The following is a 23,067-nucleotide window of genomic DNA, read 5'->3' on the forward strand; positions in this document are numbered from 1 at the left end:
AAGCCAGGCACATCTTTCCTTCCCTAACTGCTCCTTTGAACCCCACTTTCTCGTAAGAACTTGCAAAGTATGGTGCTGCTAACTCTTTCAACCACACATCGTGTCATAAGTAATATTTCCTTTAAAAGACAAATGAAGCTTAGGAAAATCAAAGATTTAATTGCTTGCAATGAACCTTAAGCCTATTTCTTTGCAATAGTTCAATATTTATCATTAATTTGTATAATAAAACAGCCACTAACTGTATGAACATTTGGCAGCAGTTTTCTAAGTGGGGTGGGTGCTCTGAATCTTGCCCTTTTGCATGCCTCTTCCCAGTAGCTGAAAAGAATTTCTGCCTACTTAGTATTTGGCTTGATATAGGATGTCAGGAACTCTGAGGCACCCAGTTTCTAGATTAATTCATTTTTTAGGAGGAAGGCTGCCTAAGGCTACATTTTCAATGTAGCCTTAGGCAGCTAATTTTAGAAAGGATCAGATCACCTCTGGAGGCAGCTGTGCTGCTGACTCTCCTGGTGTCTTCCAAGGCAGGTTGAAATGCTGTACCATCCTTTTTTCTGGATGAGCTCACTCACCCTTAAGCAACTTCAGCCCTTCCTCCCATTTTTATTATAACTGAATTCTGTCATATGTTGGGGTCAAAAATCCATTTGACCAACACCATTCTGTGATTTACATTTGCTGGGGCTTTTTTACTTTTTTAAAAAAAAGAAATACTTAGACCTAGTGGTAACAGTTTAATAACTTTTTTTTGATGCTAGAAAGCAGACTATTTTTTCTCCTTCTACTCTGTTTGGGTCTTTTTTTTTTAAATAAAAGGTAAGTAGGCGTGGTCAAGCAGTATTTGTGGTTTACCATGCTTCGTATCAGAGCAAAGAGCTCAGTTTGGGCTGTTTTACTGGCACAGCTGATGAAGAGAGGTTTGAATTTTCATTTCAATATAAACGGATAACCAGACATGATTCTTTCTACCTGTAAGTAAACTTGGCTGCATATTTTGATCTTGTAGTTTTGCTTTGTGCAACAGCAGCGTACTTAGCAAATGAAGTATTTAAATATTGCCGTAAAAATATGAATCTACTTTTTCTTGCACTGCTAAGGGGATCTGTGTTAAGACTGCTTGTCTGGACTTTCAAAATTAACACACCAATATTAATCCATTGTATGGCAGATTTAGCAAAGCAACTGATTTTACATACAGATAGGGAGATATTTCCACATAATGTTCTTAAACTTGTGAACTGCATAGACATGGATAGAGAGTTTGGTAGAACTAAACCTGTCTTTCCTCGGAGTAGAGTTCACTCACAGGAAAGACAGGAAGCCTCAGCTTGCACACACCAAAAGCTGAAAGCTTGTATTTTAAAGTGCTTTTAGAAGCAAACTATAGTGTGGCTTTCTACCAGGTTATTGATTTTTGTAGTAATGTTGAAAACTGACAGACCAGACCAGGAGGCACACTGTGTTACAGCAAAGTTTTGATGGAGAAGCTGAGTTTGTAGTGTTGAACACAGTAAATCTTTTGCTCCATTGCAAGAGCTTCTAGCAAAAATATGGTGGAAGAGTGCAAACCTTAGACATGGACTAGAGTGTCTTCAGTGTTAATAGTGCTTTGGGAAACTGACTCAGAAAAAGAAACGCAAGCGAAGAAAATGGTGAAATAACAAAATTATAAATTGCAAATTATAAAAATTAATTTCTGACTTGTTGTTTTTCTCTTTGATGTTACTTTCCTAAAGCTGCCGTTTACAGTGAGTAACAACGGAGGATGGGAGGAAGATTGCACATATATGTGTGAATTTGCAACATATGCAGACAACATTATCAACCCAAAGTGTACTCTGGGTGTCTTGGGATTGTATCAGGCCGCAATGTGTTTTCACTCTACCTTCTCTGTTCTGTTCTGATGGGACTCTCTTTAAGCTGCTTAAGCAAATGACAGTTCCTGACAGCTCACCCATCTTCTTCTTCCTTTTGCATCCCATCTGCTCTGTTGTGCACAGATAAATTTATTTTCAGGACTCAAAAGTTGGTTATCAAAATGTTAGGTGCACATTTTTAGGCTGAGTGTTTGTCAGATTAGCTTCAACACTGGTTTCCTAGTGTTTATACTTTTGCCACATGCTTCTCATGCCATGGTTATTTCTTGTTTGAAACAGAGCATCCTAATATGTCTGATGTACATCACTGTACTTCCATAGGCTGGCATGGCTCTGTGCTAGTGTTGGGGTTTGTGTTTGCTTGCCTGTCATCAGGGAGATAACGTTACACTGCTTTATAAACAAGTGTCTTCCTCCTAAAATATTCATTTCCAGAAAGAAAAAGACATTAGCAGTGAAGTGTACTATATTTGTTTGTTGCTGTGTTAAATAACTTTGTCTAAGGTGGCAAGTTTTCATCAAAAACTGCAGAAATGAAAAATTCTCTATACAGTGGAAGAAGGAAGATGGTGAGTTCTAGATTGAACACCTCAAATACTCTTGTTTAATTTAAACCTGGGTTTTAAACTACTGAGTTTAGTTGTTCCATCATGACATATCCCGAGGATCAAAGCAATGTGTTTGCATAGCTTGTGTTTTGATTGAACTCAAGGGAATGTGAGCTGGAAGATTTAAGGGGGCTGTGGGTGCTAGAGGGATCTTCCTTGGTATGGATTTAAAAGAAGCAAGATTTGATTACTTTTTTTTTCTTTTAATTTAGGGGAAGCTTTTTGGTTAGGTAGGAAACAGAGAAGTGGAATCTAAAATAATACATAGCTACATAAGTACTTTATTTTAACAGAATTCAAAGTTAATTTACTGTTAAAAATTAGAGAATATTTCTTCCTCTTAGCCTGTGTTTCTTTCCTCTGTCCTGTCCAAGCAGTCTGTAATTCATAACATGGCAAATCTAACTGGTCTCTCTGTTCTCTTCCAAATATGGAATCCAAAATGTGGTTTCCTTGCTGAAGTACAACTCTCAGTGATACCATCAGTGACTAATCTTTAATTTATGAACTCTTCAGTGTGGTTACTTGAGTTAGGGACCAGAGGATCAAGGCTACCTAATATGTGACTCTAACACATAATATGTGACTCTAATCCAGTGTTTTAGGAAAATATCCTTGGTGAAAAAGCAAAGGAAGCCAAATAGAACTGTTCCACTGATTTCAGTGATCTCGAAGAAGGGATAATCAAGAAGAAATATTTTAAATTAGTAAATTCTAAGAATCTATTTTCAATTAATTTGTATTTCAAATGATAGCTTTTCTAAAAAATTAAAATACAGGAGTTTAAGTATTATAATTCTTTCTCAGTTTTTCTGATGGGTGTTGAGAAAAGAGAAAGGAAGGAAGAGCACAAGACATGAGAGAGTGCATGTGGGGTGAGAAGTGTCAGGCAGGAAATGCCATCTTCCTGCTGCGTGACAGCACTGCTGTGCAGCCCTGTGTCAGCATCTGCCTTGGCCACGAGGAGAGGAGGTTAAATCAAATTATTCACTCAGGGTATCAAAGCTTTCCCCATCTGTAGTGTTTGCCATGTCTTTCTGAAACAGCCACACAGTTTGGGCCTACTTTCTGGTGTAAGTTATGAACTTAATAAATATGAATTTAATTGGGAGGGAAAAGTGTAGTTCAAGAAGCTTACCAATGACCAGGGAAGATGTAAAATGAATACATAGATCAGTACATGAGTCTTTGCTTGAGAACTGAAATTCCAAGCCATCAGGTCAAAGCTTCTTGCCTTAAGTCAATTTAACTAAAGCAGGACTTGGCTCTGCAGAGCTGAAGGCCTTTTTCTATGGGCTTTGATAATGCTTTCTGGCAGCCTTGGCAAATTTCCAAGGAGAAATGTACAGTTTGCACTGCATTAATTTACACTTGTACTAATTTCTATTGAATTAATTCCACAAATACTCTAAAAGTAATGCAGGGACAAAAGAATTTCAGAAGCGTCTGAGGTTGCTGAGAAAAGATGTATAAAGACAAATCAATTCTCAAAGAACTGGAAATTATCTGCTTTAGGATGATATCTGCTGGATTGATAGGCTGTGATTTCACACTTAAAATACTCCAACAGGGTGAATGAGAACAATTAAACTTTGGTAGGACTGTGCAAAGTTTGTGCTGCTCCTCCAGATCCTACAGTTCAGTTCAGCGTGGTCTTGTCTGATCCATGGCCTTAATCTAACCTGAGCCTTAACTTCGTCTGCAGAATTTATCATCTCCTATTTTGTCATCTTTATTAGGTTACACACTCCACCCTTGGAAAAATTGCTCACCAAATGAAGCAAATGTCCCAGGAAGAAACATCACAATTACAGCTTCAACCTATACCTTTTCTGTGGTTTTATGGGTAGGGCAAGAGGGTAAATACTCAACGTCATACATACTCAGGATATTTTTTGAAATGTCACATACAGTCATTTATTACTAATGGCTTTTAGCACAGTAAAAGGAGGGGGTCAGACATAAAAATCATCCATTAACAAAACAAGTCTGAGATTCACTGAAGGCAAAAAGGATTCCTGACCTTACACTATAAATATACTCAAATTACTGGGCTCATAAAGAAAACAAGACAGAATTACACATCCGTAGCATCTGTCTGACCCCTTGTTTTCAAGCTAACAGCCAAATCTTTAAAATCTAATTAGAAGATTATTCTAGTGTTACAAAGAAAGTCTGCAGTGCTCTTTCTAACTATTTCTTGTAAATGTTTTATATGGAGAGCAAATAAACTGATGAGGAATAATGTGTTTAATTAAATTAGATGGTTCAATGAGAAGAGACAGACAGGATTTCAAATATCATGTTCCTATTTGCACATAATGACATACTTTGTAGACATTGACTAAACTTCAAGCATTTTTTCACCCACAGTCTTCACTATTTATAAGGCAGGTTTAAATGGCCAAGGGACAATTACACTGGACAATTACACAGGAAATAAACTTAATTGACAATATCTTTTTAGTCTGGCTGCTTTGAAGAGAATTTTTGCTGCCAGCTGGCTTGGATATTTTTAATTGCTGCATTTTTCACAGCTGTCGCTGGAAACTTTTATCAAACAATTGATGGTGTTTTCTGATTACTATCAGCTCATCTGTTTCCCACACAACAGATTCTTCACAGGATTCAACAGTCTAAGGGAAACTTCACCACGACTTTCAAGACTGTCTAAACAAACCACTTATGAGGCAGGGCTCTTCCAACTAAGAACTAGATTTGGTCTTATCATTCGGACATCCAACATTCTCACTTCTTTTATTAGCACAAGATTTGCTATGTTGTGTACCTTCATAGGGAAAATAGTTACATTTTCATAATGCGGTGAGGTTGTTTAATGGTTTGAATGCAAAGATTCATACTCTTAGCACATTTGACTTTCAGTTGATAATAGGAAGTGGCAAAAAGTCTCACAGGACACTAGAAGGGACATCCTATTTATTCCAGGCTGGATTAGGTCATTAGGATCAACAATGCAAAAGTGTAATGAAGGAGAAACAAATAATGTGGAAGGAACTGGTGGGACTGCACAAAGAAATATATTAAATGCAAAGCAGCAAAATTCTGAGATCTTGGGAAGTCTATTTCAAATAAAAATCTGAGGCCTCTTTGCAAACTATGACCTTTGTGGCAGAGAAAAATAGGACACACTGTAGTGGGATATAATGTTTATTTTATGTTAGTGCTGCTGAATATGAGGGGAACCTTGTCTCTCCATCCCTGACTCTCCTGCTTCTTAAAAGACTGTACATTGCACCTGGGCACCTGAACCAGTCCTGCAGGTTCTGCTGCTGCCCTCCCACCTGCCCCGTGGTGATGCATGAGGGTGAGACTTCAGGGAACTGACCCAGCAGGAAGGGGTTACCTGCCCTTTTAGCATCCTGTCCTGCCCAGTTTGAGATGAGATGAGGTGCAGAGGGAAAGAATACAGGACCATAACTGCTGCAGCTTAGCTCAAACTGATCTGGGAGCTCAAACTGCTCTGGGAGCACAAACTGGGGAAGGTACATCTCAGCCTGGGTAGGAGTGGACCAAGTGTCAACCATTTATTTCCTTAATTCAAATCTTCTTAATGCCTTCCAACGTATTTAATGTCATATCCTCTGCTGCATATACAAGATAGATTGCATTGGTTTCTCTCTACATTTTTGATGTCTGTGATGATGTATTCACTGTATTTTGGATTTTAGAAACAAATTTATAAAGAAGGATTATCAACCCCTTGACATGCAAGTGTAAAGCACGCATTCTCTCCACACTTCAAACCTAGGCTAGTGTATTTATTATATTAATGGCTGCAACAGAAACAGGAAAATCAGTATTAATTCAAACATGTTAATATTGTGTGGCTCCTTGAATAAACCTCAAAATAAAGAAAAGCTTGTCATGCAAGTGTGGTTTTGTATTTGGCTTGAATAATCTAAAAATTATGTCAGTGCTGAAGGGGACAGTTCTTCACCTCCTGTCCCTGACAAGATTCTCATCCCCTTCATTGCACTAGGCAGAGCTTGTGCAGGGGGTGTAATAAGTCAAATCATTATGAATTTGGCTGACAACGTATCTTTTTTTATTATTTATTTTTGTTGATTTAGTGAGCCGATTTAGCTCATACATATAGCCTCATAATTGCCAAAACACTGTAAGGGAGACTGTGGTAAGAAAGATCTGCTGGGTTTGGTGGCTGCAAATTCAGCCATAATGATTTGCTAGATATCTCACAGCCAGACAGAGCTAACAGCAGGTGTAAGCACATAGGATAGTCCTTAATTCTGTAAGTGTTGTGAGTAAACAAACAGGAACACTGCAAATATGGAAATTGTTCTTGTTCACAGATCACACCTTCCAGTCTGTTTTCTGCTGCTGCTGCTGCTCAGTGCAAGAAAGGTATGTGAAATGTTTAAATTTTCAGTAATTAAATATCCATACATAAAGGACTTCTTAAAATCCCTCTATTTGTAGTAGAAGAGCAAATATGTGGAACTTTAAAGACACTGTGCTCTGCATATCTCTAATGAAGGCAGGCATAGATGGCTGTGGATATTTTTATGTGGATGTTTACAGACATGCATTCACACAAATGCTTCATGTTTTTCAAAATCAGAGAAATGAGAGCAAAAGTGGACCTGGACCCTGACACTGTTCTGGTGACCCAGTACTCTGTCTCACAACCAGACGTTTCCTATGAATCTATTTGGAAGTGTGGGGTAAGTAATATTTAGGCAGGTGAAAAGAGAGAATTGTGAGTACCAGTGGCTCAGTATGAGAGTAAGAAGGGGAGTAACTAGCTCTTGAGCATATCAAGTTCTTTGTTGCATAAAAATCACAGAGTAACAGTAACTAAGCAATCTATAGTAGAGAGAAAAGACTAATTATGAAAAGTACTTTGATTTTTCAGCAGCACAAGAGACAATTACAGTTTAAGGACAAGCCATTACCTCCTCTGCCTCCTGAGGCCTTTGAAGACTGCACGAACAAACCCAGAGTTATTGCACTCTGTGATTTCTTTGCTAGAGGGCCTTTAGATTTACCTCTCAAGAAATCAGAAGAATACATTATCCTCGAACAGTACGATCCCCTCTGGTGGAAGGCGAGAGACCGACACGGGTAAGAGACAGGGCATCTATCTCAATCTCCTACACAGAAAGACAAAAGCCGAAAGCAACCTGTGCAAACATGGGCAGATAGAATGAGACTTATGAGACTATTTAGGAACAGGCTTGAAAGTGTTCAATTATACGTGAGGCACACAGATCGACTGAGCAGACTTTCAGCAGGGTTTGGCACCCCAGAAATGGACAGGGAATCTGTTGGGAATTCAGAGTTAAGCCCTACACTCAATAAGATCCTCATCAACATAAGAGTGTTTGACGATCATGTGAATCACTGGGCTCTGGGCCATGTGCAAATCCAGCTTTCCATATTTCAAGTGCTTTACAACGGAGTGTGTATGTGTAAAAACTTTATGAAACCAGAGAGATTATGAAGATATACCGGAAGCATAACCTCTTACCCAAAATACCAGGTTATTTAGAGAACTAGATAACTTCAGTTGGGATCCTTTTCACACTTATGTTTGTTTTGTGTTCTTCCCCTTTCTCCTTTGCATTTTCTTCAGTGTATCCTGTACTCTAATGTTGGGAATGGTTGTACATTATAATACAACCACCTCCTTTCCCTTTAGATTTCTCTTTAAATATTTTAAATACTTTTTCTCAACTCATGTTTTCAGCAAAAGTATACTGATAACTATTTTGAATACACAACCAAGCACACACTTTGCATTTCTTATATAGGAGGTTTGTATAGGCCAGAAATTAATATGATGGCTTCTGGTTCAGAAGAAAAATATTATTTTTCTAAATCTCAGCCTATACCATCTGGCTTTTTCATTTGAGTAGCCATCCACAGTTGTGGGACAGAAAGGTTGTGCCTGGATGAAAGGACTCAAATTTTCTATTCAGTTCTAATGCTGGAATTAAGCATCTAGCAACACAGTCCCTAGGATAAGGAACCTTTGTAATTCAGCAAAAGGATGGTGTATATCTTAATCCTACTAATCTTTTACACCGTACTATAATATTATCCCCAATATATTGTTTCAGGAATGAAGGTCTAATTCCCAGCAACTATGTTACTGAGAACAAGAAAAGCAATTTAGAAACATACAAGTAAGTACCTTTGAAAATTATAACTGTGCTTTCATTTCTAAAAATGGATTGCAGAGATACATTTAAATGTTTGATCCTTCAAATTTTTATTAGACATGAACATGTTTATCAAAAGCTTTCTTTTTTTTTGTTACAAAACACTATTCTTAAAATGAATTAACATTCATGTGCATGAATCATAGTGTCAGAATCCAGATTTCTCCTGTTTCTGTAGACCCAATGCATAATGTTTCTGTATTCTGATCTTTGCCTGTTGTGATCATGTAGCTAATTCCAATTATTATAAATTTAAATTACTGGAGAGAAGAATAAAGTTCTGAAAAATTGTAGAGAAGAAAGGCTTCACACACCATCCAGAACTGTGAATTTCATCACAGTTTGGCATAACTTTTTTTTTTTTTTCCTGAGGTTTCTTTTATTTGAGCTAATATTTAGTCACAGCAAATTGGGGCCAAAAAGATCTAAAAAAAAGGTCTAATAAAATCATTCCAAATTAAGACATGTTCATATACAATGATAGTTCTAAACATGCTTTTAACTTGGAATAAAGCAACTATTAAAGTGTGAAACAAACCAGACATTCATTTTTGCTGGCTGAAATTAAGGATAGATTATCTCCTTGTTGCAGGTGGTACTGCAAAAACATAAACAGAAGCCAGGCAGAACTTCTTTTGCGTCAGAAGGTAACTCAGCTTACATAGAGCTAACACTACTAACTCAGCTTGCATAGAGCTAACACTACTAACTCAGCTTACATAGAGCTAACACTACTAACTCAGCTTGCATAGAGCTAACACTACTAACTCAGCTTACATAGAGCTAGAAGTACTGAAAAATAGCTACCAGTAGAGGCATCAAGAGAATTATCACAGTCAAATCAAAATCTGTTTGGTATTCTGTAAGAGAGAAAGTACATTTTAAGATTTCTACCTTAAAACAAAAAGGCGTTCTGGTGTAAGTGTAAAGTGCAGACTATCCAGACTTGACAAAGCTTTAAGCTGTAGCCCCAGAAAATTCGATGTAGATTTTCTGTGCCAGATAAATCAAATTATGTGGCTTACTGTTCCTGTCTGTTGCATTAGACATTAAAAACTGAAATCCGTGTAGTAAGCTAATTAGCTCTGAGTTTAGCAGAACTTAACAAACCACTGCATCTTCCTTAAATACAGAGCAAACAGTGCACATTGCATTCTACTCCCTGTCAGTTACCAAAGTGCCTAACTCAGTCAAACTCATTGGCTCTTTGCTCAGCCCAGGGCAAGAAAGACCAAGGAAGAACATCTCAGAATTGTTTTAACTGGATTTTTTTTTCTTGTGATTTGTACAATTTGATTTTTTAATAAATCAAAGCATTTTCACTACTTCACACTGAAGTGTATAATTCAACTAAATTACTTATCTCTAAGAAGATGCCTGGCACTTGTTATCTTCTCTTGGTTTATTTTGTTCTGCCATGTACCTGGCTATCCCTTCCTGTTCTCCACTTTATCTTCCTCCCAAATAATCATAGAATTTCGTAATCAGCTGCAAGTCCTGTCTCAAGAGAGCATTCCTGAAGCTCAAAAGCATAAGGTAACTGTACTTGGATTTCTTTTCAGCCCACAGAAGGCGCGTTTGTTGTCAGAGATTCGAGCCGGCAGGGTCTTCTTACGCTGTCCATGTACTCGCGGGCTAAGGGGTGAGTTCCTCTGCATGGTTAGGGCTTGAATCAAGTGGTGGTGGAAAAGCTTCCTCCAGATTCTTCAGAATAATTGGGTAGGTTGGACATGCAGTGCACAAGAGCAGGGAACCACTGGGCTGCTGTTCATGCAGATTTAATCACACTATGTGGAGAAAAGGTCATGGTGGGGGGTGGATCTGGGAGTCAGTGTGCAAATGTCCTGGCAAGACAAGATTACCTGCACTGAAATTCTCAGATGATCTGCTGTGGAAACCATGCCACAGCCTTTGGCCACAGCACCAAACTGTTTCCTTTCTTCACAGGCTCTGTGCACGGTAATCCGTCCCAGACTCTGCTGTGGTCAAACTTCACCTGTTTGTCTCCCAAAATCACCTCACCCCTACTGTGCAGTCTTACTTTTGCCAGAGAACAGCCACAGGACTCACACTTGCCTGTACCACCTACACCACAGATTTAACCTATTTCAAGCTGTCTTACACCCTCTTCATCAGCAATCCCACACCCCCCCGTACCAACTGTGTCTGGTTTCCTTCTCTCCCTCTTACAACAAGCCAGAGGTGAGAGCAGCTAAGGCATTGCTGTTATCTCCACCCTCTTCCTCCCTCCCTCCATTCCCTCCTTGGAAACCTGGGGCCAGCCCTCCCCACCATCCCTGTGCTGGGGACAGACTCACAATTTCTGTGGGCTCAGTAATGTTTCTGACAACGACTCAGTAATGCAGGCTGTATAATCTCTCTGTATTCTGATCTCTGCTTGTGTGAACATGTGTCCACAATTTAGAGTACTAACCTTCAGCAACTACCAGCCTGAAATGCAAACTTAACTGCTTAATTTTCAGTGTCACAGAAAGCAGGGATAAGCAGACAGCAAAATATACAGAGAGCAAAAAAGACAGATAATGTGAAGAAATACAGAAAAACAAAGGTGTCAAATAAAAGCTCCAATGAAGACCCTTTGAAGAAGTAGAATTGAAAATTTAATCTCATGTTATATATGAATATGTGTTTTAAGTTTTTTGGGAAAAAATGCAGGTAATTTGTAACATTTTAATTTTAAGAGGTTGTATTCAAATAAATGCTAAATGAGGAGGAGCACTTCTTAAACACTGTGGCTATTTCTTAGGAATGCAATGATACAGGGGTAAAAAATACTTGGGCAAAAAAAAGACATTGTGCAACTATCCCCCAAAGTTGGGAGAAACAGGCAGTCAAGGAATATTTTTTTTTCTCCTGAAACAGTAGCCATTGCTACACACAGCCATTTTAAGCTGAGAACTGTGACCCAAGTTTTCAGATTTTTCTATGTTTCCATAGTGATATTTAAGCAGATTTATAGTATAAATTATTTTTATAAAATTTAAAACTGGAAATTATAATGTTTTGTTGATTTCAGAAGTCATAATGGAGATATTCTACATTATCAAATTAAGCAGAATCACTTGGGACAATATTATGTAGCAGAAAACTATCTCTTCTCATCCGTTCCTGAACTCATCGAGTATCATCAGCACAATGCTGCAGGTAAGGCATGTGAGCTGATAACAGTTTTACATCTTTTTCTAATACTTTCCTTATACAAAGAGACACAAGTGTTTCTATTGCTAATGAATTAAAATATGCTTTGATTCTTTCTACCAAAGTCATAGCTGTCATGTGCATATACAATGGGGGAAGTGAAACGACCAAAATTGTCTACATGTACTAAATGAGTTTAGCAAATTAAAAGCCGGATCTGTAGTCTCTTTGTTCACATTTGACTGAATGGGTCATGAGTGAAATTTGATCATAATTCTTTCTTGTCTATAACATGGACCTGAATACATGCAATCTAATAAAAGCAGGAACTATGCTGCGCTTCAGCAGGCAGCATTCTACTGATTTTGGAAAAAAACCCCAACCAATCCATACTATAAACAATCAAGGGCACAAGGACTCTCTAACATTGGCTTTCAGCTTACCAGAGTTAGACACCTCTAACTGTTGGCTGATGGCAGATTTTTATAATTTTTAGCATGAAAAATATCTTTCACCTTGGTTCTGCCCATCATTTTAATGCAATATAAAATGGTTTTACTGTGAATGAAGGAAGATGGGAAAACACATGGAGATCCCTTGCACTAGAGAAGAAGATATGGGAATGGACAGAGCCTTTTGCTGGAGGGAGGAGAATTGTAGGAAACACTTGTAGCAGAATTGGCCCTAAAAGTAGTAGTGGGAAGAATGAATGAACTCAGGGATTCCTTGGTGAAGGATGTATTCACTAGTACTGTTGGCTTTTGAATGCAAAGAAAATAAATGAGACACAAAAATATTTCAAACCTGGAAGACTGGCAGACCCTGCTTAGGTTGGTGATGATACAGTATTTTATAGTTCATTTAAGCTCACTATCATGGTACATAAAAGCAAGAGTATTACTGTTGGCTTTATGAAAGTAGAAATACTTTTGTAGTCAGGGCTCTACTAAATAGTCTTTCTCTATTTCTTCTCACTGTAGTGTTTTATCTGAGCAAACTTGGCAAAAATAACTTCAAGAAATAAGAAATTTACATCAGATTCCATGTAGCTTTGTTTGAGAAGAGGTATGATACAGCATATTTTAAAATTAAGTAATTAGTCAGCAGAATATTGTGGCTTTGTCCCTGACAGGTCTTATCACACGTCTCCGCCATCCAGTCGGATCAGATGGATGTACCTCACCAGAAACTGCAGGATTGAATTATGGTAAGTTTTTTATCTTCTTTTTTAAGGAGATTTAGCTATCTGCTGAGGCAAGAATTTATCTCATATTCACCCAGCTTAATAATTAAGTTGTATCTGTGAAATTCTTTGGTAATAATAAACACATAAACAGTGTAAGGTGTCAGTACCAAATGAGACACCTGACTCAGCTGCTGCTGTGCAGAGACTGTTGTGCTTCTGTTACAACCACCAGTGTATTCAGAGATATTTGGACTTTTCTAAGCAAACCCAAGACTCAAATAGACATTTAATAGCTTTTGAAAGGCTATTTGATTTATGTAAATGCTTAGGAAACCAAAACTGAAACCTGAAATTAATACTATTTATGGAGAAGATTTTCTTTGTCAGTCCTGCAGGTTTCAGAAATAAGAATGGAATCTTTTGCAGTATTAAAACAAACAGGCAATAAATGACAGTTTTGTGTGTATAGATCAGGAATCTCATACCATCTATTGGGCAACAGGAACCTCCAAGACTGAGTATCTTTCATGTTCCCATGAATCTCAAGGCTTAATATTTCTGAAGGGTTGAGCTATTGTAGTTTTTACAATAATGGTAGCCAGTGGCTATTTCTGTAGCTATACTATCCATCTGGAACTGGTTTGGAGCTAAAAACATCACATACCATAGTGCCGGAAAAATTCTCATGTGTAATCAAATCTGAACGCTTGCCTTATCTTCAAGCCTCAGACATTCCTACGTTAAGGAAAATTAGCAATCACAGTTTTTAAGCTGTTAAATAGCATTTATATTTAAACATACATGAGCCATTTTCAAATATTTAGACTTAATGCTATAGCTGATGAAGCAGTGTGATGCTTTGCAGTGCTCATTAACTGCCATGCAAGGCGTGTCTCCTGGAGCATGGCTCAGGAAAGCTGGCCTGACTCTCCTGACATATTGGGTTGCTTTTGCAGAGGAGTGGGGATTAAACCCATCTGAGCTGCTGTTACTGAAAGAACTTGGGCGTGGGCAGTTTGGAGTTGTTTACCTTGGTAAATGGAAAGAGACTATCAAGGTTGCCATCAAAACAATCAATGAAGGTGCAATGTCTGAAGATGATTTCATAGAGGAGGCCAAACTGATGATGTAAGTACAAAAGCCATTCTGTCAGTTTACCAGGAAATAAATATAACCTAATTCCATTTCAAACAAACAAAGCAGTTTGATGGGAATGGTGGATGTGTGGGACAGAAAGGCTGACATAAAGGTCTGAACCATACTGATGCAGATGCTTCCTATGCCCAGACTCTATCTTTAGAGTGTGCCTTGCTTTGTACTATGGAGCTCAATGGGGAATAAATTAATTAATTATTTAATCCATAACTCAGTGTCTCTAGGAATACTGGCAGAGCTTCTATCCAACTAAAGCTTTTGAGAAACTGTATTACCATATATGCAAATTTTGCAAATTAGGGAAGCATCCACATGAGGTCTTGGCCCAGAAGAGATGAACCCTTGCAGGGTCAAGGCCCCTGCCTGCAAACCAAGTGTAACTAGACATTTCCATTTTGCATCAACCAAATCAAGCTTTGCATTCACTGCACTTATATAACGGATGAAGAATTATGAGTTCACAGAGTGAAATTTTTGTAGGAAGTAGAGAGAAAAGTGCTAAGTACTGGGAGAACTCTGAAAAAAGCTGAATAGGACACTCTTTATCAAGTAGTGAAAATATTTTTCAAAACCACCATGAGAATCAAAGGTTTAGTTACCTGCCAAGAATAAATAGTAACCTGTCTAAAATGTGATTTTAAACAGGAAACTCTCCCACCCAAAGCTGGTCCAGCTTTATGGGGTGTGCACACACCACAAACCTCTCTACGTTGTGACTGAATTCATGGAAAATGGTTGCCTGCTCAATTACCTTCGGCAAAGGCGGGGGAAACTCAGCAGAGAAGTTCTCCTGAGCATGTGCCAGGACGTTTGTGAAGGGATGGAATATCTGGAAAGAAATAGCTTTATTCACCGTGATTTGGTAAGTACTATAGGTTTTTTGAGGTTCTTATCAATTATGTGCTGTAGAGAATGTGCTGTTGCATTTTATGGGACACTATGTAGCTTGTAAGACTTCAGCCCTGAAAGATCTAATAAGGCAAACCCCTTGAGAGGTCAGAGAAAATTAGAATATTGACATGGAACTATCTGGTATTATGACATCTCAATGTGAAAGTGATTAGAACACAACCAAAATCACAGCATTACAAAAGGTCAGCAACAATGAGAATTTAAAATAATTGAAATATTTTTCTATCTATATTTTTGGCTCTCTACAGCCATTCATTAATGCTGGGATATATGAGTGGGTTTTCGGCCCATAGGCAGGGATTTAGAGGAAAGAAGTTTGTTTCTTTACTCCTTGATCCTTTTTCAATGCTCACATTTGGACGTAGAGCGGAAATCTTCCTCCTCTCCTACCTAGCTGCATGAAGAAATGTAAAATCTTGAAAATTACCAGGAGGTTACTGATTTCTGTAATGAAAACATCACAAAAAATTTTAAAAATTTACACTAATTGTCCCTGGTGTTGATGTTCAGGAAATATCTGGTTGGATCATTAGACTCTGCAGCCTAAAAGTCTTTCACTGTTCAAGAGTACATGTTACAACTCATACTACAAGTATTTAAGTTGCTAGGTGCTATGTATGTGTTTCACTACACAGTAGTGAAATATGTTCACTGACTCAGAGACAAAAATTCACTAATATTTTTGACCAATACACTAATCTCTTTTCAGATATGCACAGCATGAGCTAAAGCAAATATAATCAGCTGCTGTATTTCTTTTAAAATTCTTTAGCACAGATTTCAGATATGTTTCTCTCATTTTCCCCAGGCTGCAAGAAACTGTTTAGTCAATGTGGAGCACGTGGTTAAAGTATCTGACTTTGGCATGGCAAGGTACGAGGCCACTGACAAAGGTTTTGTGAGCACCTCTTCTCAGACAGCTGCAGCATGATCTTTAGTTAACCTCACTGCTTGCTTCACTGGTTTGGGGAATCACACTGTGGGTCATTTTTGAATCCTGATGAAAACTGTAATGTTGTTCAACCACTGTACCATGAACTGGATGATGTGTCCTCCTCTTGCTCTTGGTGATTTCAAGATAGGTAAACAAAGTGCCAGGTAAACTTCAGAGGTGTTTATGGACAGAGAAATGCCCAGAGTGCACAGGGCAGCCAGAAGCCGGTAAAAAGAAGTTCCCCAACTTTGCTGAGCAGGATGGAGGTCAGAAAGTCACCAGGGACAGGACTGGGAGATGCTGCTGACCCGTGGAGGCAGCGGTAGCTGCGTAGGTGAGGCAGGATGCAGGGAGGACTGTGTGGGTAGGAAGTGTGACACACGCTGCTCTAGCAGGGAAGTGGTTTTTCTGCTCAGTGATAGAACCAGCCAAAGTGAGGAAAGAGAGCACTCTGAATTCTGACAAGCACCAGCCTGAGAAGCATATCTCTAGCCTCACAGACTTTCCCCAGAGGGCACAGCTGAGCTGGCCAAATGCTACCCAAAGGGGATGTCTCCTTTCTCCTTTCCTCTTGCATGCCCAGCACAAAGCTCTCTTTTGTGTTTTACTGACTAGTTTTTCTGTGGGTTAGCAGACTGAATCAGCTCACTTAGGAGGCAGATGAGCTTGAAAGAGCAAAGTCAGTGGCTTTGAGCAGAAGGTTGTGGTGACGCTTACCTTGTGGCTGTGAGTCATTAGGTCAGCACAGCCATGCTCCTTCAGTTTTGCCTCTTATTTCTAACCTCAGGCTTATAACACCCTAGCAGTTTATAGCTAAGGACTTATTTTTCAAAGGGCTATCCTGTACCATGCTTGTACTGCTCCCCAAAAGGGTAAGGTCAGTATCAGGGCTCTGGACTTATCCAAATGAATGAGAAAATACAGCAAGAACAAGGTGGCTGTCAAGGTCCAGCCTAAGAATAATGGACCTGAATGGCTCACTGTGGCCACAACGTGGAGATCAGTGGTGTGGCTCTAGGACTCACTCTCCTGGGGAAGCTGTGGAGATGTGATGGGAACACAACCTAATTATTCAGAGCTCGCACAACTGCTACTACAGGCTATTTTGTACTGCTCTTTCATATGTTCCTTATTCAATAACCTCCCGTGTTTCTGTGCCTGAAACAAAATGAGAAAGTGAGGCAAAAAGATTACTTATTTCAATGTGATCACCTTTAAAAGGTGCTTTAAAAAATTACCTTTATGCTTTCCCTGAGAATAAATGTGTACTGCACGTCTCTGATCTGCTCAGGAACATTAATACTCGAAAATGTGCCCAGAGTTCATGAGGATGTTGGGGTCTGCCTAGTAAAAATTTAAAATGCTGCCCTATAAATGCCTGCCTTCGGCACATAATTTCATTTTATCTGGGAGGTCAGCTCCTACAATTACTTTAGTGCACCTACAAGAACTGTTGCCTCGAATGTGATGAACATTTCTTTGTGTGTTTCTTTGGTAACAATGTCCCTGATATGGCATCTGTGGAGATGGACAGCGAGAGTCTTATTTGGGTAGAACAAGCAGTTGAAAAGGTGGATTCTTTTAAAAAAAGACTAATTATTTATTGCTGCTGATTCTCCTGCCCATGCTGAAGTGATGTGTCTTATTAATATACACCCAAAAGATGACAATAATAACCATCCTGTCACTCTATGTTTGTATTAAAATGGTTTATTCTGACATATTTCTGATGAATAATCCAAATCATTCATTTAAACAGAAATGTCTTTAAGTGCATAGCTTCCTGTATTTTTTTTTCGGTGTTCATTTTATATTAAAGTAGTGATATAATTTTGTTGTTTCCAAATTGATACTATTTTTCTGGAATTCTAAACCATTTGTGGAAATGTCACTCATTCAAATATATGTGGTTTCCTCTTATTCTTCAGGTATGTCATTGATGATGAATATATCAGCTCTTCAGGTGCCAAGTTTCCAGTCAAATGGTCATCTCCTGAAGTCTTTCATTTCAAAAAATATAGCAGCAAATCAGATGTCTGGTCATTTGGTGAGTTGATTAGGTAAAAGGGCAACCACGCTTCCCTAAAACTACGGATATGATTTGGGAAAGTGTAAATTTTTACCCATGTTACTTATCTTAAGCTTCAGTCCTTCCCATTTTTCAAAGTTTGCTTATATCAGACAAATGGATTTTCCATTTGAAAGGTTCTGCACCTAAAAAGTAGATTTTGACTGAAACATGCATTTCTGATGAGTCCTCATTAGACAAACATATTCATCTGAGTTTCATGGACCATCACCTTAGCTGACTTAAAAGAGAGCAGAATTATAGTAGCTGAAAATTGTTTGGGCTGTATCCTTTATTCAGCTCAGGCTGCCAGTATTTTCATTCATTTTTCAACACACAGAAGAATCAGGAGTCGTTTTTATTCTCCTAATTTTCTTAAAGCTGGTGGTTTTGGCATATTTTGTTTTGTCCTAAACCTATTTTGGTTCACTTCTAGGTGTTCTGATGTGGGAAGTTTTCACAGAAGGCAAAATGCCTTTTGAAACCAAGTCAAATGCTGAAGTTGTCCGTGAGATCTCTCAGGGTAACCGACTTTATCGACCACATTTGGCATCACATCCGGTGTACAAAGTCATGTACAGCTGCTGGCATGAGGTTTGTTCCCCCCCTTTTTTTTTTTCTCCCCTCAGGTATTACTTTTTTCTTAATTTTTAACATGGATATAAAAGCAACCTTAAAAGCTCAAGGCATTCAATCCTTATTCCACGTCTGTGGCATTCTCAGCATCTCCAACTATGTTTTTCACAAATCACACCAAAGTTTACAAGCCTCTGCTTCTTTTGACTGTTGCAGCCAAGAAATATATAGCACACTATCACAACAATAGATCTAGACCACCCCTGGGTTGGAATATGCCACTGTTATCGTGTTTCTCTGCTGGGTGCAATGTGATTCCTTTTTCATGCCTTTGTATCATGCATAGCTTTCTCTAGATCTGCTCTGAATGATAACACATTCATATACGAAGTGGATATGCCCACTAACTGTAGATTTTGAACCCCCATGTTCAAGTGTATATCAGTATCTCTGTACATCAGTGCAGCTCCTAGGCTGCACCTCTTTCACCCTCTCCAAGCTGATTTAGTACTTCATGTTCTTTCACCATTTCTATATTGGCAACAAAACACTGATTTCATCAACTTCTCCATCTGATTAATCCCTTAAGGGACCTCCTTCTCTAGTCTCTAGAAGAAATACATCTTTATTTTAGGTTAAAATTCCTTTCAGAAGAGCTTTATGTACAATTTTTTCATGTAAAATTGCAGGCATACACAGTGAGTAGCTGGGGAATCTTGTTGCTACCATTGTCTCCTTTATCTCCCCCCTTACTACTCTGAATAAAATTTTTAAATCCTGAGTTTAAAAAAAAAAAAGCTTAAGAGATGGAAACCTAAATTGCATCCAGCTTGCCTGCTTACTACAAACATCCATTGGGGTGCCAGCCAGCAGAGAGATCACGGGGAAGAACCTCTCTTTCCTGTCTGCCACCAGACAGGAGTTTGTTCCACACTGAGCTGAGCACTTCAAATTATTCAGCAGTGAAGATCCTTTTTCAAAAACATAGGAAGCATTCCTGAGTACCATGGTTTCCTGACTGGCAGGGCTTTCCACAGACCTACTGCAGGGGGAAATTCCATAGGAATTCTGATCCAGAACTAAGTATAAAGAAATGTCAGGAATCTTTTTACCAGTGTTTGTGCTCATGCTGCTGGTGTCATTAATAATGATTTTTTTTTCTCTAAAATGACAAACTTGATCTTTTCTTCTGTATTAATAAAATGAAATGTAATTTTAAAGCATTATCTTATATGTACTTATATCAAATTTCTGAAGTCTGGTACTGTAATCAACCAATCTGCTAACACAAATTTATCCTCTGCTTTTCTTTTCAGAAACCTGAAGGACGTCCTACTTTTGCAGAGTTAACAGTGACCCTCAGAGATCTAACAGAGATGACATAATCACAAATTTTATACCAATATATTTCCTGAAAGGTTATCATTGAGCATGCCACTTATGTAGCTGCTACAGAAAATCTCAACCTTTTAGAGAGGTCTCTATCTAAATCACAGTACCAGCATCCTACATATTGAAGCAGCTGTTTGGTCTTGGCACAGTTTTTCTTCTTTGAGAAAGATACTCCAGGACACTGGTTTGGGCCTCTCAAGGCTTTGTGTTCATGGTTAGGGAGAAAAATCTGTCTGAAAAGCAGTAACCAAGCCTACTCACCTTATAGATATTTTTATTAATTCCTTTGAGTTACACTAATTCTTGCATCGATATTATTATATTATTTATACTTACGGTGACTCATGCACAGGGGAATACTGATTGGCAGAGCAAAAATTATGGAAGAACCTCTGATGAGTATTGTATTTGCAGGGTGCCCCGATGAAGGGAGGAATGATGAATCTGACTCCATGTTCTCAGAAGATTAATTTATTATTTTATGATACTATATTATATTAAAGAATACTACACTATACTAAGAATACAGACAGGATACTTACAGAATGCTAAAAAGATAACAAAGAAAACTTGTGACTCTCTCCAGAGACCCCACACAACATTGAATCAAAACAACTCACAGCAGAAGCCAATGAAACCATCACCTGTGGGTAAACAATCTCCAAACACATTCCAAAGGAGCAAAACACAGGATAAGCAAACGAGATAATATTGTTTTCCTTTTTCTCTGAGGCTTCTCAGCTTCCCAGGAGAAAAATCCTGGGTGAAGGGATTTTTGAGAAAATGTGAATGCCACAGAAAAGCTCTGGCTAGGTCACTTTTAAAGGCAAGTCCTTGTGCACAGCAAAGCATCCAGCCCAAGAGAAGCAGAGCAGGGCTCTGTCCAAGGGACAGCCAGCTCAGTGATTGGCTGGACAAAGTAGTGCCTCCCCTTGCAAATGGCCAGAATGATTCATGGGCAAGTAAAAACTGGAACCCTACAGTAGTGCTCAGATGGATCCTGTGATACCTTACATGGACACGTCTGTACCCCTACCTCTTATGTTATTATTCCTTTAATTTTAAATCTTAACTGTGGTCAACACAAATATGTTGTAGATAAGGAAAGGTAGATGGAATTCATAATAATTAAAAAAAAATAGTCAGATCATTGCAAATAAATATGTTCTTGGAAATATGTGATTGCATTGTGAATTATTTTTAGGTAAATACATCACAATATTTAGTTTTATAGGGCTTTGTAGACGAAATATGTAAAACATGCTAAAGAAAGAATGAGTTCAATTTAATTTTGGTCAGAAATTGAGTAACAGTTTAATTTTTTATTTCCAATTTTTAAAAATAACTGTAACATTAAACTTAAATATAGAAAACCCCACAAAGTTTGGAATTTCCAAAGGATGGCATCTCATAATCAAATATAATCCTGGCAGTAATCAGTCATTTTTACTGCAATAGTATTTTGGTAGTTATCAACTCTTGGGGAAGGAAATTGTTAGTCCCATTGTTTGAACATTTGGGAGTACCTTCAAACACACTTCTAAGGTATTTCTGCATCAAACCATGATATTCTCATTTTTTCATGTAATTTCCCAGAAGAATTGCCAACAACTGATGTCACTGTTTACTTTCATAATCAATTTATTTATAAGCATTCAGCCCTTCATCAGAGCCATGACTGAATGCAGGCCTACAGCTGTTGTGGTTTAACCCCAGCTGGCAGCAGTGCCACACAGCTGCTTGCTCACTGCCTCTGCCCCAGGGGACAGAGAATCAGGAGGTAAAACTTGTGGGTTGAGACAAGAACAGGTTAAAACTGAAACAAAGAAAGTTGTAACAATAGCAATAGCAGTTAAAAGGAGAGAGGAATGGAACCCAAGAGAAACAAGTGATGCACCTTACCAGTGCTCACCCCCTGCCCAGCCCATCCACAGGCAGTAACCAGCAGCCCGCAGCCAGCTTCCCTTCCTCTCCCCTCCAATTTATACATTGATCATGATGTTCTATGGTGTGAAATATCCCCTTGGCCACTTCAGGTCAGCTGTCCTGGCTCTGCTCCCTCTCAGCCAAAACTGAGAAAACACAGTACACACATGGAGCTCAACACAGTTTATGCCCAGGCCACAGAAGTACAAAGCTTTTCAGCAGATGATGCACTACCAATGTGAAATTCAAACACTCTCCACAATATAAAGTACATGGAGACTTTGAATAATATACGAGACATCTTTTTAAGCAGCTCTTGTAAAACTGGTTTTGCCATATTACTGCAAGTTAATGTGTAATACATTACAGCACCATGCAGTGAAAACCAGCTTCATTAAATTTATGTACTCAAAGCACCTTGCTCCTGCCTCTCACTGAGCTGTCCCATGGTGAATATGCACCCATCCTGTTAACACGCTGGTCTAACAACTGGAGCCAACAAGGCTTGCCTACCAGGCTTCCAATTCCCAATATAATCTTTCTGTAGGCTGCTTGGGGAAAAATTTGAAGAAGGTGTTATTAACATTCTGACACAGATAAATTAAACAGCTGCTATAATCAAGCTGGCAGTAAATAAATGAAAAAGCACAAGAACTTGTGAAACTGGTGCTTAATTTGCAGCAAGAAATGGTCTGCAGTACAAAGGTCAGGTATCTACAGTGTATTTATTTATCAGAACAGCTACACCCTTACATAAAGACTGAGTAGGCCACCTTAGACCTCATGGTGACTGTGAGCTTAGTTCAAATTCCAACCATATTCTAACAGGCAAAAAATGGATGAATAGATATCCTTGTCACTGACCATAAAGAGATAGATGTCTGTTTGCTGTTTTTTTCAAACTTCCATGTGATAAAAATGATATCTGGAAAAAGCAGTAAAGAAGACACGTCCATACAGGGAAGCTTCCGTCAAAGGCTGTAGGAGTGTTCAGCATTTGTAAAAATTTAGCTACTGTTTCCTGATCAAAAATCAGAACACTTGGAACAAGCCTGTATCATGGCTGGG

General features: G+C 38.5%; 1 protein-coding gene across 2 annotated transcripts; it reads left to right on the plus strand.

The window, feature by feature from the left end:
• Positions 1 to 36: 36 nt before the first annotated feature.
• Positions 37 to 21,181, plus strand: LOC135299333 (tyrosine-protein kinase TXK-like). Of its 2 annotated transcripts, none has more exons than XM_064418230.1 (15): positions 37 to 974; positions 6,820 to 6,871; positions 7,089 to 7,191; positions 7,383 to 7,591; positions 8,590 to 8,655; positions 9,284 to 9,338; positions 10,254 to 10,333; positions 11,729 to 11,856; positions 12,983 to 13,057; positions 13,993 to 14,164; positions 14,837 to 15,053; positions 15,912 to 15,976; positions 17,966 to 18,084; positions 18,542 to 18,699; positions 19,998 to 21,181. In XM_064418230.1, exons 1-15 carry the CDS (start codon positions 959 to 961, stop codon positions 20,064 to 20,066), a joined length of 1,584 nt encoding a protein of 527 aa, XP_064274300.1. In that variant the 5' UTR covers positions 37 to 958; the 3' UTR covers positions 20,067 to 21,181. The 2 variants fall into 2 exon arrangements, with proteins under 2 accessions (XP_064274300.1, XP_064274301.1); XM_064418231.1 differs by having other exon boundaries at positions 7,386 to 7,591.
• The last annotated feature ends 1,886 nt before the right edge of the window (positions 21,182 to 23,067 follow it).

The sequence above is a fragment of the Passer domesticus genome, chromosome 4 (genome assembly GCF_036417665.1).
Source record: "Passer domesticus isolate bPasDom1 chromosome 4, bPasDom1.hap1, whole genome shotgun sequence".
Taxonomy (NCBI): Eukaryota; Metazoa; Chordata; class Aves; order Passeriformes; family Passeridae; genus Passer; species Passer domesticus.

Bases quoted from the DNA above. Each gene is read 5' to 3' on its own strand.
- LOC135299333 (XM_064418230.1), top strand. The intron at 6,872-7,088 runs GTATGTGAAATG...TTTCAAAATCAG, and splicing joins TGCTGCTCAGTGCAAGAAAG to AGAAATGAGAGCAAAAGTGG. The intron at 14,165-14,836 runs GTAAGTACAAAA...GATTTTAAACAG, and splicing joins GAGGAGGCCAAACTGATGAT to GAAACTCTCCCACCCAAAGC.